The sequence below is a fragment of the Notechis scutatus genome, chromosome 4, assembly GCF_049901735.1.
Source record: "Notechis scutatus isolate UNSWTSFEM ecotype Mainland chromosome 4, rNotScu1.2, whole genome shotgun sequence".
In the NCBI taxonomy this organism is placed as follows: domain Eukaryota; kingdom Metazoa; phylum Chordata; class Lepidosauria; order Squamata; family Elapidae; genus Notechis; species Notechis scutatus.
The window spans coordinates 53,777,167-53,792,934 of NC_142012.1; the positions used below are offsets into that span (position 1 = coordinate 53,777,167).

Sequence of the window (15,768 nt, forward strand, 5' to 3'; positions counted from 1 at the left end):
AATAGTTGAACAATAGAAAGAAGAAGAATAGAGATAAGAAAATCGTACACAAAGGAATATGAATGTATATAAATGTGTGTGTGAGAGAGAGAGAGGGGGAGAGATTAGTATTAATAATGATGTCATTGTACTGTTAATGTTAAGATTAAGATTTGTAAAATGTGAAAAAGAATAATAAAAAAACAATAAAAAAGACTCTGTCCAGGAAGTAAGAAGAAAAGAAAGGGAGGGAGACACACACACACACACACAGAGAGAGAGAGAGAGAGAGAGAGAGAGAGAGAGAACAACATTGAACAATGGTTTCTCAGGACTTAAGCAGCTCCTTTGGAATTGAAAGCTGACACAGTGCAACAATGCGAGATGTGATTCTTCTCTGACTGTGTTCAGGGGAAGGACAAGATGGACAGAAAGAGGGCGAAGATGTCCCCATGTTGGGGTGTATGTGTGTGAGAGAGACAAGGTCTTCAAAAGGAGCAGAATGGAGATTGGATGCCTTCCCTGAGGCCTGGTGGCGTGCCAGGTGCCGAAGGTTGATCACAAGGTAGAACTTTAACCGAGGAAACCAGAATAAGTTACCTTGAGGAGGACAAAGTCTAAAGGCTCATCAGCTTGCTTACTGGAGGACTTTTAACATCTGAGGGTGTAACTCAAGATAAAGACAGAGAAAAAAAGCCAAGGGGGAGGGGGGGAAGTAGTTATTTAAATGGTCAACTTGTGTTCCAAAGCTGTGCTGAGAGATTTAGATTAGCTAGGAAGCAGGAAATGGTTGGATTTCTTGCTTTCTAGCTAGTCTTTAGATCTTCGACTCTGCTTTTAAGCACAGCTGAACCTCCCTTAATTATTCAGTGCAGACTCAAGACAAGCAAATTTGAGAGACTGAGCTAGCTGATGGCAGATAGATAGATCACTGAATGATTCTGTGAGCAACTCAATCTGCCTGCCTGCTTTGCCTGATTTTGGGTAAAAGTTGCTCTTTTTTTAAATAAAAAATTCAATATTTACATACATGGTGTGTTGTGAGTTAATTTTGTGACTTTGCTTGCTAGCAAATTTTATGAGTTTGCTTGCAAGCAAATTTTATGTGACAGACTGAGCTAGCTGATGGCAGATAGATAGATAGATCTTTGAATGAATCTGTTATTCTGTGAGCAACTCAATCTGCCTGGCTGCTTTGCCTGATTTTGGGTAAAGGTTGCTCTTTTTTATAAAAAATTCAATATTTATATAAATATTTATAATATTTACATACAAGCCATGCCCAGCCAGTCACATGACCACCAAGCCACACCCACAAATTAGACCATGCCCACAGAACCGGCTAGTGGTCGCTGGGATTTAAAATTATGAGTCCAAAAGGTTGGTGACCCCTGCACTAGACCTCCATATGGCCCCTTCCAGCTTTATTCTGATTGATTGATTGATTGATTGAAATAAGAGGGAAGGTTTAAGACGAACACACGACTGGTGTGGTGGCCTCGAAATGAAGTTCTCACAATCAGGAGACTGTGAGTTCCATCCTAGGTAGAGGCAGATATTTCTCTTTCTGGGCACAATGAGAATACATCTGTTGCGGACTCTGCACTGGTGATAGAAAAGGCATCCAGCCAGTAAACACTCCATTCAGTTGCCCAGACTCCAATTTAAGGGATTACGGGGTCATTAAATGACAAAAAAAAATTTTTTTTTTAAAGACCAACACACATAACAGGAACTACAAGCTTTGACCTATCCTGTTCACTGAAGTCAAAGTATGGTTGACCCTGGTTGCCTTCAGAAAAAAACCAAGAATGGGGGCTAACCTTGTGTTCTTAAAGAACTTTAACATAAATGTTAAGTGGAAGTCTCCAGATTCAGTGCTCCTTCATAAAACAGCCACTACAAGAAGAAAATCAGAGTAGCTTGGTTGGTCCAGAACAAAGGTGGACAGTCACAGAACCCAAAACAGGATAACAGTTTTATTAAAAGACACACAACCACACCGTCCCCAGTCCCCCGTCCCCCCAAAAAAAGAGCACATGCTTTTAAGAAGACAGGTAAAAGAGAAGTAAAGGGAAAGCATCGTAAAGGTTTTAAATTAGGCTTCCAAAATGCGCCAGCTGAAGGGTATGAGGTCCTCCAAGCCAAAAGGACCTATAGTGCCATCTCCTGCCATTGCAAAGGTTGGCATTTTGTTAGAATGATTCTGGAGGACGGCTGATGTTTGGTAAACTTTGACACCTAGTGTTTCTCAACCTTGACAACTTGAAGATGTATGGACTGTAACTCCCAGAATTCCTCAGCCAGAATTAATAGAATAGAATAGAATAGAATAGAATAGAATAGAATAGAATAGAATAGAATAGAAAATATGGAATGGAATGGAATGGAATGGAATGGAATGAAGAATAGAATAGAATAGAATAGAATAGAATAGAATAGAATAGAATAGAATAGAATAGAATAGAAAATATGGAATGGAATGGAATGGAATGGAATGGAATAGAATAGAATAGAATAGAATAGAATAGAATAGAATAGAATAGAATAGAATAGAAAATATGGAATGGAATGGAATGGAATGGAATAGAATAGAATAGAATAGAATAGAATAGAATAGAATAGAATAGAATAGAATAGAATAATGAAGAACAGAATAGAAAATAGAATAGAAAATAGATTCATTTAACAAACCATGCAACTAACTTAACAACGGCTGCGATTCCCTTAATATGCCCTTTGAGCATGTGACTGGCACCAAGATCTTGATTTTTTTTTTTGTCAGCATTTCCCAGACACCAGCGGTCCTTCCATCCCAACTTCTTTTGTGCATGAAAGCCATCCAGAAGAAATCTAGAATGAAAATCTTATCCCCTTTTTGTGTTCAGTGAGGAGAGAGTTGTTGAAAAGTTCTCAGATTCTCTACTTATTTCTAATGATGCCTTTTTATTTCATTTTGTAGCTCCAGGCTGGGTATTAACATATCTGGCAGCCTGGCTTTATTTTCACAGAATTGTCAACATCACCAACCATAAAAGCCTGAATCTATAACAACTTGGCTCTTTGAAGAGCAACTTTTTAAATGTATGACGTTGAATTGCTTATCAAATTAAACTCCTCGCTCCGTTCCCAGGGTGATGCGTACCGATGGCTTCCTTTCTTTTAAGTGAATAACTTAACTACCAATATTCACTTAACAACTGCAGTGATTCCCTTAACAACTAGAAAGGTCATAAAATGTGGCAAAACTCATTTGGCAACTGTGTGACTTAGCAACACAAGAAAGATAACTTTAAGAAAGTTATAAACGGATAAGGGGATCATCGGAATTTGGAAAATGTGTACTTTTGATCCAGGATTTGGAAAAAAAATAAGCATATTAATTAAATAACATACCACGGGAAACAACTGGGGGAATAAACCTTAAATCCATACTTTATTAGGAACTGAAATTCTTTGAATGTTGAGAATGAACACTAGAGGGGACTAAAGGACTACTAGACAGAATAAAAAACAAATTGTAAGTGAATCTTTAAACTAAGGTTTTAAAATGGTCAACTATGGTACAGTTTTTGAGCTACTTTTGAGAAGCAACCTAGAATGAAGGAGAAACTTCCTAAGAGTGAGGACAATATTTCAGTGGATTGTCTTCAGAAGTTATGGGTTTGAAAAATGGACACCAAGAATAGAATATAATTCTTTATTGGCCAAGTGTGATTGGACACACAAGGAATTTGTCTTGGTGCAAATGCTATCAGTGTACATAAAAGAAAAGATACATTTATCAAGAGTCAAGGATCATCAGGTATAACAATAATAATAGTACAATAAGCAATCAAATCATACTAGGAAACAGTCAATATATCACATACCCCAATCACCATCCATCCCAACTTGAGACATCCCTTCAACCACTCCTCCACCAGGTGCAGGGATAACATGACCTTGACTTTAAAGAAGAATGCTATTATGTCTAACCATATACCTCCATGAAATTCCCCCTCCCAACTTCCCAAGCTCAAGAATGTAGCAGCATGGAAACTCCTGGTGCTTAATATGGCTTCCAAAGCTGACACTACCTGTAGTTTTTTGACGTCGGGCTCCAGGTAAAAGAAATATAGTTCCCCTCCCCCCATTTTGGAGTTGCAGTCTTGATGCACCAGATTCTGCTTAAGTGCTATATAGAAATAGATGGGATTGATTTGTCCCCACCTGACTTGAAGGACGGGATCTCGCACATACGATCCTGTGCGACATGGGCGATATTTCTGCTTTTTTTCTTTCTTCCTTCCAGCCCTATTCGCTGTAATGTTTGTGATTTGATTGATGTGGCTGCACGTGCTTGTGAAACCGATGAGTTTGCCCTCCGCCTGACCCTTTGCTGGATGTTCTTGTCCCTTTAGTTGCATCCTTTGTGGCTTCTATTATGTATGAGCACCCTGGTTCACTTGCGTCTTGGATTATTCCACACAAAGGACCTGCCATTAAAATTCTAGGGGTGGTTTGTAGATTGTTTGCATCCATGTTTCTCAATCGCAGCAGCTTTAAGCTGGGTGGGCCCAAAGGTGCTTTTTCAAGAGGCAACTGGACTTTCTTGGGTTTTTTCTTTTCTTTAAAAAAAAATGTTTGTTTCACATCTGTGTCTTGGGAGACTCATCCCCAACAGCCTGTCTTCAAAAGGGAAGGGACACAGGGCAGAGAAAAACATCCTGCAGAAAACACAGCTCCACAACACAATCCTTTCATCAGCTGGTCATTTGCATTGTTTTCAGAATTGTTGAGGCCACTTGGAGGTTTATCTATGTCCTCAGGGTCACCTGAGTAGCGCAAATGGGTGTGGAGCCTTCTTTCAGCAGTTGCAAGAAGGCTCCACACCTATTTGCACTACTCAGGTGACCCTGAGGACAAAGATAAACTCCCAAGTGGCCTCAATGACTCTAAAAAGAATGCAAATGACCAGCTGTCTGCAAGGAGTATGAATCCTTCCCTTCCCCACCATCCAGTCAGAGCTGAAGAAGTTTCTTGGATGAGAAGTGAAATGTCTTCAAGGAAAAACAAGGAAATCCAGTTGCCTCCTGAAAAAAGCACCTTTGGGACCCAGACAAACCTCCAAGTGGCCTCAACTACTCTATAAAAGGATGCAAATGACCAGCCGTCTGCAAGAGTATAAATCTTTCCCTTCCCCACTATCCAGTTGGACCTGAAGAAGCTTCTTGGATGAGAAGCGAAATGTCTTCAAGGAAAAACAAGAAAGTCCAGTTGCCTCCTGAAAAAAACACCACTGGGAGTCTCACACTTATTGTTTCTGAGACAGGCTTTGCGTAATTTGTACTTGTACCTTTGGATTTTCCTGCTTAGGTGTAAAACCTTGCTTTTCTCCACAAATTTCATTTTGTTGGATAGGGAGCTGGAAAACAGGTTAGTGGGGTGGGGAGGGAATGGAGATTTTGCAGTATCCTTCCCCTGCCACACCCACCAAGCCACGCCACACTGACCAAGCCACACCCACAGAACCAGTAGTACACAAATTTGAACCCTACCACTGATGTGTGCCAACTTGAATGTTGAGAACGATTGCTCTGAACACAGTTGCTTGAACTTATTTCCACATTTTGTACATCAAGTTGCAGACTCCAATCCCAAATATGCAGGTTCTGTTCACTAAAGGGGCAGAGTCAACAGCTAGACAAAGTAGTAGGATAGTTGCTTCATAATTATGCTAAAGAACATCAAATATAGGCAGGCCACCACTTCTGACCACAAAATTGAGCTCGAAATTGATGTGAGAAATTCATTCAGTGAGTTTCGCCCCATTTTAAGACTTTTTTTGCCGCATTTGTTAACCGAGTCTCTGCCGTTCTTAAATTAGGAACACGGTTGTTAAGTGAATCTGGCTTCCCCATTAATTTTCCTCGTCAGAAAGGGAATCACATGACTCCGGAATGCAGCAACCATCATAAATGTGAATCCGTGGCCAAGTATCCCGATGTAAATCACGTGACCACAGGGATGCTGTCATGGCCGTCAGTGTGCAAAATGGTCATAAATAAGTGTTGTAAGTCAAGGATACCTGTAATCAAAATTATTAAAATGAACCATTTTAGCAATTCAAATTAGTTAATTCAAATTATTATTAAAAAATAAATAAAAACCATGATCTCCAGAAACATGTATCAGAATTGCAGCCCTGTTGTTTTCTTTCTTTTCTTCTTTCTCTTTCTTTCTCTTTCTTTCTCTTTCTCTTTCTCTTTCTTTCTCTTTCTTTTTCTTTCTCTCGTTCCCTCTTTCTCTTTCTTTCTCTTTTTTCCCTCTTTCTTTCTCTCTCTTTCTTTCTCTCTCTCTCTCTCTTTCTCTTTCTCTTTTTTCTTTCTTTCCCTTTCTTTCTTTCTTTCTTTCCCTTTCTTTCTTTCTTTCTTTCTTTCTTTCTTTCTTTCTTTCTTTCTTTCTTTCTTTCTTTCTTTCTTTCTTTCTTTCTTTCTTTCTTTCTTTCTTCTTTCTTTCTTCTTTCTCTTTCTTTCTTTCTCCTTAGAAAGCTTTCCCGATAACCAAAACGCTCATGAAGAAGACCATAATGAAAAAGATCCACATGAAAAAACGGTCCATCACTTTTGCGACTTTTTTCCATTCGATGCCTTTGGCGTGGTTAGCTTTGTGGCGCCTCACGCAATCGGCGATATATTCAATATTCTGGATTAATGCTCGGTAACAAGAGCAGCAGCTCACCGGGTCCCGTATCCCGAGCCCATTCGCCTCATTCTCTTCATCCATCGGCTTCCTCTGGGAGTCCCTGTCCATGCTGTCCCCATTAGGAAGGGTCTTCTTCCTTTCTTCATACTCGCCATGCTCTGTTGGACTTGGGTGGGCTGGTGGTGACTCTGCGTCCTGCTCTTTCGCACACTGCAAGCTGGTACAATTTTCACCCACATCGTACACAAAGAAGATCTTGGACATGTAGTCCAGGATGATCACCCTTGCCCACTGCGGAACGGGCTTGGCTCCGGAGCCACAGTAATGAATATTCATTATAATGATAGTCAGCGCCGTCGATGCAGTAATCATTGTCATCGTCACGATGTAATATTTCCCTGGGATGCAAAAAATCAGAGCCACAAAGAAAGAACAAATGAAATACAAATAGTTGCCCACAGAGGACCACAATCAAGCACAAAATTTCTGTCGCTACATGAGATATTCGTTAAGTGGGTTTTGCCCTGTGTTCCGACTCTTCTCACCGCTTTGTTAAGTGAATCGCTGCCATTGTTCCATGAATAAACATGGTTGTTAAGTGAATCAGGTTTCTCCGTTGAGTCTGCTTGCTTGTGGGAAGGTTGCAAAAAGGGATCACTGACCCCTCCCCAGGGACACTGCAAACGTCATACATGTGAGTCAATAGTCCAGCATCCAAATGTAAATCATGTGACTGTATGGATGGTCATCTGTGTGAAAAATGGCCATGGTCATCAGCTGCCTTTGGACTCGGACAGCAGTGAGGTGGGGGAACTTCTGGAACCGGTTCCCAGCCTGCGCATGTGCAGAGCTGCCAAAAGGAAGGAACAATTAAGGACTCAGGGTCGACATAGGAGTAAGGCCACAGGTGGACGATGAACGGCCCCTCCCTTAAGGATTAAAAAAGGAGCAAAAGGGGAGGGGGTTTTATCAGGAAACAATTCGTTCGTTCATTCGTTCGTTCGTTCATTTCAGCCTGTGTAACCTAAAGACTCTGTGCCCAGCCCTTCCCTGTCAGCACTGTGTGTGGAAATATTTACTGGGCAGCTTTCCAAGATAGATAAGGTTTGAGCTAATAATTATACCCCTGAAAGACTGTTTGCCAGGCCGTTGGCTGAATGTGAATGCAATAAATTCACATTCATTTAATAAAAGAGGTTTTGCCAGGACACAGAGTTTTCTTAGTGCTTTTTGGGGAAGCCTAGGACAGAACAATTTATCTCCTGGAAGTTATATAGATAGATGCAAATACCTACCTATCAAGGGCACGTTGTCAGAAGGCGGCATGCTTTCGGCAACCATGAGCTGAAAGACAGTTAGAGAAAGCAGCACCGTAACTCCGAGAGATACTTTTTCTCCAGAGTCTGCAGGAAGGTAGAATCCCAGGGGAGCCAGGAACGATATCAGGAGACAAGGAAGCAGCAGGTTAAATATATAGAAAGAGGACTTCCTTTTCAAGATGAGAGTGAAGGTAACATCTGGGTAAGGCTCGGAACAACAACCATAAGTAATCACGTTCTTAACAGCTGGCATGCCATGGATTTCCCACTCCACATCTTCGATGAGGTCCGAGAGGTCGCCAGAGTCTAACGTGCTGAAGATGTCCACTTGATTCCCATTGTAGGTCCAAGAACCGAAAGTCAGATTGCACTGCTGGCTATCGAAAGGGAAGTAGGATACGTCCACCACGCAAGAGCTTTTTGTGATGGCTGGTGCATCCCAAGTGATCTTCCCATCGTACCTCAAGACGATATTGGTGTTTACCGGTTCCGAAAAATCGTCATCAGCCCTAAAAAAACCCCAAAACAAAACAGAAGATCAGAAAAACAGTTGCTGGGTGGGTGTGGCCATGGTGGGCATGGCCCTCTGGAACTTCCGGTAGGGCCATTTTTTGCCTTCCCCAGGGTCTGGAGGCTTCCCTCGAGTCTCTGAGAGGACGAAAACGGTCTCACCCAAGGTCCGAAGGCCCTCTGGAAGCCGGAAACAGGCCCGTTTCCAGACTTCTGGTACTTCCAGGAGGGCTGTTTTTCACCTTCCTCAGGGTCCAGAGGCTTCCCTTGGGCCACTTCCCTTCCCTCAGGCCCATTTCCGGACTTCTGGAAGGCCTGTTTTTGCCTTCTCAGGGCCTTCGCGTGGACCCTGCACTTACCTGCGTCCAAAATGGGCCACAGGGAGACTCCGTGAGGGGCCAGCCGGTCGATTCAACTCCCGATTCAGTGAACCAGATGTAACATCCGGTTCGCTCAAACCGATCTGAACCGGCTGAATCCCACCCCTGAGAAGAACACACCACAATGCTCCCGATGTCATGAGGTGTGGAATTATCTTGGCTATGAGAGTTTCCTCCTCAAGGAGTTTAGGACAACTCGCCGCAAGACAATTCAACGTTGCATTAATCATTTCATTCAGTTACTTGTGTTATCGGGGACCACGTTTTTGTTCGAAATTATTGTAACTCATGTATTTCTGGATTGACTTTCTTTCATTTTTATTGGCCACCGTTTCATTGATAGTAATTTAAATTTTGTATTTGTTGAATTGTCCTGCACCGAGTTGTCTGCAGTGAGTTGGCTGCGGTGACTTTGTCCCATCCGTCCTTGGCTTGGTTTGCTCTCTTATGTAATGCAGAGTTTTATTGTGTGTCTTGGGGAATTGTGGGACATATAAAGATGCTCTTGCTTCCCTGCCTATCATCTTCTCTACAGTCCTGCTTCAAAAGCATGAGCTGGATGCCAACCCTGTGTTTTCCCGCTCAGATTTTGCTTGGGCCTTCAACATTTCAGCTCTATAGCAATAACACTTAGACTTATATACCACTTCATAGTGCTTTACACCTCTCTCTAAGTGGTTTTACAGTCAGCCTATTTCCCCCAACAATGTGGGTCCTCATTTTACCTATCTCAAAAGGATGGAAGGCTGAGTCAACCTTGAGCCGGTCAGGATCGAAATGCTGGAGCAAGCAGAGAGTTAGCCTGCATTACTGTATACTAACCACTGCGCCACCACAGCTTTTAAAGATAGCAATAGCATTTAGACTTATATACCACTTCACACAGTGCTTTATAGACCTCTCTAGATGGCTTACAGAGTCAGTCTCTTGCCCCCCAACAATCTGGGTCCTCATTTTGCCGACTTTGGAAGGACAGAAGGCTGAGTCAACCTTGAGCCAGCCAGAATCGAACAGCTGGCAGTGGTCAGAGTTAGCTTGCAATACTGCCTTCTAACCATTGCACCATCACAGCTCTTGGTGGTAGTTATAGTTGATTATACTATCATAACCAGGAAAAACTTGAAAGCAGGAAAGACACAAGCAACTGCTGGCCCAAAAGGAAAAAAATCAGAAACCAGAAAGCAATGCAGAGTTGTTTTTAGTTGAGCTTAGTTAACTGTAGTTAGTTAACAGTGGTTTCCTCCAGAAGAGCAGATACCAAGCCTTGTAATCAGGGATGGGCGTCAAACTTTTTAGCAAGGGGCTCTCTGCCCTAATGACTGGCTAGCTGGGCGTGGCTGGGTGGTCATGTGACTGGATGAGTGTGGCGACCTCGAGATCACTTCTTTTCCCTATTTACCTAAAAAAAAGATACCAAAAACTTGTTTGTTATTTCATGCATTTAATATTTAAATAAAAGACTGGGTGAAACCAGGCTTAATAGCAGTGACAGTGAGAGGGATCTTGGCGTCTTAGTGGAGTTTCTGGTGAGTTACGTGATTCTTATTATTTGGGAATTAATCCCCTCAGAGGCTAGTGGCTAATGTTATCTGATTTTCTCAATGGCTCTCCCTCGCAAGCGCTGAATAGATCGTTTATCTAGGTTGCAACACTTCGACGAGGTGTGAAATGCTCTTGGCTGAATGCCCAGAAGTTCAATTAAGCCTATTAAGAGCTTTCCCTTGCTCCTTGTCTTTCTGAGGTTCTTGGGGGTTCTCCGAGCCCCGCAGAGTCTTAGCTAGGGGCTTTCCTGAGCCCCTGCGAGCCCCCAGCAGCCTACTCCTGCTTGTAATTATAATCCCCTGGTAGAGTTGCAAGAAGAACCGAATCATTACTAGAGATTAAATAAGTTGGACAAAAACGATATCTCTTTAGGCCATAGTTCTGATTGTTCAAGGTCCAGAGATACTTATTCTGTATCTCATGAGGCTCTGCATAGTAACTCTGCACTTCCTTTAAACAGAATCCCAAAGGTGCTTTTTTTTTTTTTCGAGAAGCAACTGGACTTTCTGGTTTTTCTTTGAAGATGTTTCAGAGAAGCTCCTTCGGCTCTGGTTAGTTGGTTCTGTTTAAATGTCTCCAGCTCCGGAGAGCTGAAGAAGCTTCTTGGATGAGAAGTGAAACATCTTCAATAGAGTCCTTGGGGGGTTAGGCTTTTAAAAGATAACTCTCACCAGATGCGGGGAATGGCTAGTTTCGTTTCTGCAAAGCCCTGAGCAGAGCAAATATTCCAGACAGACTTACTTGTTGTAGAGTACAATGTCTGGTCTCCATACCAGGTTGCTAGGGATCCGGATGGAATCTAACCCATCGTATCTGTCTTTGTCCCACTTCAGATAGGCATCGTACCACGTCTGGCGAATCCAGAGGTAGACTGTCAAAATTTGGTTTCTTTCGTCCTAGTGTAAGATAATTGTAACCTTTACTGGGGAACATTGGAAGGCGTTTATCCGACCTGCCACAACTTAAACCTCTAAAAACAACAACTGAATGAAAAACTGCTGCTGGCCTTCTACCACTGCACCATAGAGAGTATCTTAACTTACTGCACCTCTGTATGGTTTGCCAATTGCACAGTGGCAGATAGGACAGCACTTCAGAGGGTTAACATCATTGCCCAGGGTAGTGGTCACCAAGCAGTAGACCGGGGACCACTGGTGGTCCATGAGAAAATTTTAGTGGTCCACACAGAAATGTCACCCCCAAAGCACCTCTCAAAGCAATTAATCAATTAATTGTGCAGGGAACACAAGGCTGCACCGCCCACATGGCCCTCAGGAACACAAGGCTTGCAGGAGGCTGGACTAGAAGACCTCCAACATCCCTTCCAACTCTGTTATTCTGTATATCAGTTCTCTGTCATGCCCCTGGTGGAGACTAACTCTGAGGGAGAGAAGGAACAGCCGACAGGGAGTGGAAGTGTGGCTCCGGGGGTTGTGGAGGAGGCTGGGGAAGGGCAGAGGCCTGCTGAGCAGTCAGAGGCAGACCCAGGCCCATCCCCTCTCCAACCTAGGGCACACAGGGAGGAGAGGATAAGGGAGAGACGTGGTCGACTCAGGAGGAGAAGGCCTTGATCCTCTTCATGGGCTGCAGCTGTGACAACTGCATAAGAGTTTGGGCCTGCATACTGGCGAACACTGGAAACAAAGCGTGTAAATATCTCTAGTTTATAGTTCCTCTTTGAGTTTGGCATCCTTCCCAGTGTGTGTTATCTGTGGACCTTCTCCAGCCCTTATGTTGCCTGGTTTGTGTTGCTTTTTTTCCTTCTTCGTGTAACTGTTTGTGTGGGACTGTTTTTGTCTTCTGTCAGATATTTGGAGCTTGGAAGCAAAGTGAAGGAATAAAAGGGGCTTCACCAGGTTTCGGTGACTGTGTTTGTTTTGTATCCCACCCTGGGTCATCACATTGTCTACAACTTCTTAAATTCCAACCAACCCAAGGAGATTTGAATTGGAGAGCTCAAAGTTGATTATTATTCTGCCTACATGCTTTCGATACTTACCATATCTTTAATTTGGGAAAGTGTGATCTGAAGGGTAACATTCAGCACCATATCTGTGTCTTCAACAGGCCGGAGAGCATTGGAGTAGTCTTCAAACAGCTCATTGAACAGCATCTGGGCATATTTTCCTTGCGCTGCACCAGTGCCTGGATGGGAAACCAAATTGAAATGGTTCAAAACAGTCGCTTGAAAAAAGACACGTGGAAACTATTGTTGTGTTCCATGGTAGTGATCTCCAACCGGTGGGCCGGGGACCACCGGCGGTCCACGAGAAAATTTTGGTGGTCTGCAGAGAAATGTCACCCCCCCCAAAGCACTCCCCCCAAAGCAATTAATCCAGGCTGCGCAGGAACACAAGGCTGCGCCGCCCACATGGCCTGCAGAAATACAAGGCTTGCATTGCTTGCATTGCAAACAACACCAGGTAGTGAGAGGAGGTGGGAAAGGGCTGAGGGGGGAAACTTGCCCCACCAGCCCCATGCACCTGGCCTGGCCACTGGGTTGCTTTTTTCCATGTTCTGACCCAAACCTTATTCCAATGAAACAAACACCAGACGGAGGTAACAGCAAAACCTTTTAATGATTCTTTACGGATTCTGTTCCTTTCCTGTTAAAAGGCTGTTTCAAACTAATTGTCTCTGATAAGAGCGAGCCTTGCCAAGGTTGTGCAAGGCTTCCAAGAACACTAGATAAAGTTGACAAGAAATATTTCAAACACAAAGAGTCTCCAAACACAAACTAAGAGAGTCCAAACGTCCACAAGGCTTGAGTGCAAAAACTTCTTTGCTTCCTGCAAAGAACTCCAGTTTCTCAGCTGGCTTTTCTCCCTTATGGGAAGGGCCATCACCTTGCAGCCTTACTACCGAGTCGCCCATGCTACTGCAGCTGCTCTTTCCTTCGAGCAGCCCTGTGCTCACGCACACTGGACGCAGGCTCCTCGGGGACCTCTTCATCACTTCTGCCAGCCTCCACAATCTCCAAAGGCAGCATTCCACTCCCTGATGGTCCTGGCCCCATCCCTGCATCACACGCAGGCCCCTCATCTGAGTCCTCACTCTCCAAGACCTCAGCTGTCCACACCTGTTGCCGCCGAACCACAACATTCTGCTTCCTTCTTCTTGCATGCAAGGAAAGCAGCAAAAGCCTTTCTTTGTCACCCCCAAACTCTACCAGAAATGAGTCTTTGGGACTCTGCAAGGCTTCCTGCTCCAAGAGGCTGCACCGGCAAAGACTCATTTCTGGTGGAGTTTGGGGGAGAGTATGAAAGACTTCTGCTGCTTCTGCTGCTTTCCTTGCATGAAGCCAAAAGTCTCTCTCTCTTTCTCTCCCCCTGAGAATGGAGCTGGAGATGGTATCCTGCGATTCCAAATAAAGAATGATCGATTGGTAGGAAAACGGGGTGGGGAATTTTCCTGCAGACTTTTTGGGGGGATTTTCCCAGGGTCTCTGCAGAAAAAGCAGAAGCAGGGAATCGACTGGCAACAAGATGGAATGATTCAGACTTAGGACCATGCTTGCGGCATCCCCACAGTCACATGATCAAAATTCAGATGCTTGGCAATTGGCTCGTACTTATGCGTTGTAGCGTCAATTGGCAATTGGCTCGTACTTATGCATCCCACGGGAATTACGTGATCCCTTTTTGCGACCTTCTGACAAGGAAAGTCAATGGGAGAAGCCAGACTCACTTAACAACCGAGTTACCAATTGAACAACTGTGCCAATTCACTTTAACGACCGTGTCCATAAAATGGAGCAAATTGAACTTAATAACTGCACTGATTCACTCACCAGCAAGAAAGGTGGTGAAGTGCAGCCAAACTCACTTAACAAATGTTTCACTTAGCAACATATATGGTTGAACTCCATTTGGGTCATAACTCAAGGACTACCTGTACAAAAACCATTGGTTCCTTCTGGAAATTATGATCCCCCCTGATCTACAAAGGAAATTATAGCACTGCAGGGGAAGCAATTGGGCACTAATTGTTCTCCCCGTCATTCAACCAACTGCCAAGTTTCCTACTTACCTTGAAGCATTCCTGCTGTGAAAGCTACGAGAGAGCAAATGCTAATAATCCTCATTGCAGAGATGGACAAATTACAATGCTTTGCCAATGAGAAGATCCATCATTCCGCTTTGCAAACCCGTCACAGGTGACAGCAGGAACCTGTTTCCCAGGTTGTAGCCAGTTTGGTCGGTCTTCCGTAAGATCCCTTTTGTTTTTTTTGGTCTTGTGATCTTGCTCCCTCATGCCAAGTAACATGTGCCAGCAGGTAACTTGAGAATTAGCTACCAAGGAACAAAGCGAAGGGTATCGGGAGGAAACCAGCTGATGATACGGAGTTCAAGCTTAGCGCTCACGTTTCTCTGGTTCATAGAATTACATAAGCGCTCTCTCCTGTGGAAGACATACACCAAATTGCTACTCAAGTCATTCCACCTCCTTCTGACTTATTACTGGTTGCCCTTCAACTGTGAATGTGCTTGCCTAGACTTTAGAATAGAATAGAGTAGAGCAGTGGAGAGCAGAGCAGAGGAGAGCAGAACAGAACTGTGATGGCGAACCTATGGCATGCTGCAGGCAAACTTACCTCACTGCACATGCGCGCGCCTCATAGCTGATTTTCGGTCAGTTTGAGGCCGTTTTCGGCCTCCCAAAGGCTTGAGGAAGGCTTCTGCAGGCTTTGCAGGCCGAAAACTAGCCTTGTTTCGTCACTTCCAGTATTTTCAGAAAAACAGGAAGTGATGAAATGGAGCTAGATTTTGGCCTACAAAGCTTGTAGAAGCCTGCAGAAGCCTTCCTCAAGCCTTTGGGAGGCCAAGAAAGGCCTCAAACTGGTCGAAAATCAGCTGTGAGGTGCAGTGCAGTAAGGGGGCGATGGGGGTGGGTGGGTGGGATTGTACGTGCATGTGTAGGGGCCGTGGGGGGTGCGCATTGCCTTCTGGGTGCTGGCATGCAAGCGCAAGCATGCAAGCACACACACAATTTTTCACATAGGAGCCCAAAAAAGAGCCACCACTGTGATAGAAAAATGATAATATAAGAGAAAATAATAGAAGAGAAGAATAGCATAGCATAGCATAGAAAATAGAATAGAATAGGGAAGAGAAGAATATAATAGAAAAGGATATGATAGGGAAGATTAGAATAGAATAGAATAGAATAGAATAGAATAGAATAGAATAGAATAGAATAGAATAGAATAGAATAGAATTCTTTATTGGCCAAGTGTGATTGGACACACAAGGAATTTGTCTTGCTGCATATGCTCTTGGTGTACATAAAAAGAAAAAAGATACATTCATCAAGAATCATAAGGTACAACAATAATAGTCATAGGGTACAAT

At 43.6% G+C, this 15,768-nt stretch overlaps 1 protein-coding gene across 2 annotated transcripts; it reads right to left on the reverse strand.

Moving 5' to 3' along the window:
- Positions 1-6,094: 6,094 nt before the first annotated feature.
- Positions 6,095-14,796, reverse strand: CHRNA9 (cholinergic receptor nicotinic alpha 9 subunit). 2 transcript variants are annotated; one of them, XM_026675334.2, is made up of 5 exons: positions 14,447-14,569; positions 12,417-12,562; positions 11,159-11,313; positions 7,962-8,494; positions 6,095-7,064 (listed from the first exon to the last, which is right to left on the reverse strand). In XM_026675334.2, exons 1-5 carry the CDS (start codon positions 14,499-14,501, stop codon positions 6,505-6,507), a joined length of 1,449 nt encoding a protein of 482 aa, XP_026531119.1. In that variant the 5' UTR covers positions 14,502-14,569; the 3' UTR covers positions 6,095-6,504. The 2 variants fall into 2 exon arrangements, with proteins under 2 accessions (XP_026531119.1, XP_087819619.1); XM_087963493.1 differs by having other exon boundaries at positions 6,486-7,516; positions 14,447-14,796.
- Between the last annotated feature and the right edge of the window lie 972 nt (positions 14,797-15,768).

Bases quoted from the DNA above. Each gene is read 5' to 3' on its own strand.
- CHRNA9 (XM_026675334.2), bottom strand. From the start codon at position 14,501: ATGAGGATTATTAGCATTTGCTCTCTCGTAGCTTTCACAGCAGGAATG. The intron at 12,563-14,446 runs GTAAGTAGGAAA...TTTCCCATCCAG, and splicing joins CACAGCAGGAATGCTTCAAG to GCACTGGTGCAGCGCAAGGA. The intron at 11,314-12,416 runs GTAAGTATCGAA...ATCTTACACTAG, and splicing joins TTTCCCAAATTAAAGATATG to GACGAAAGAAACCAAATTTT.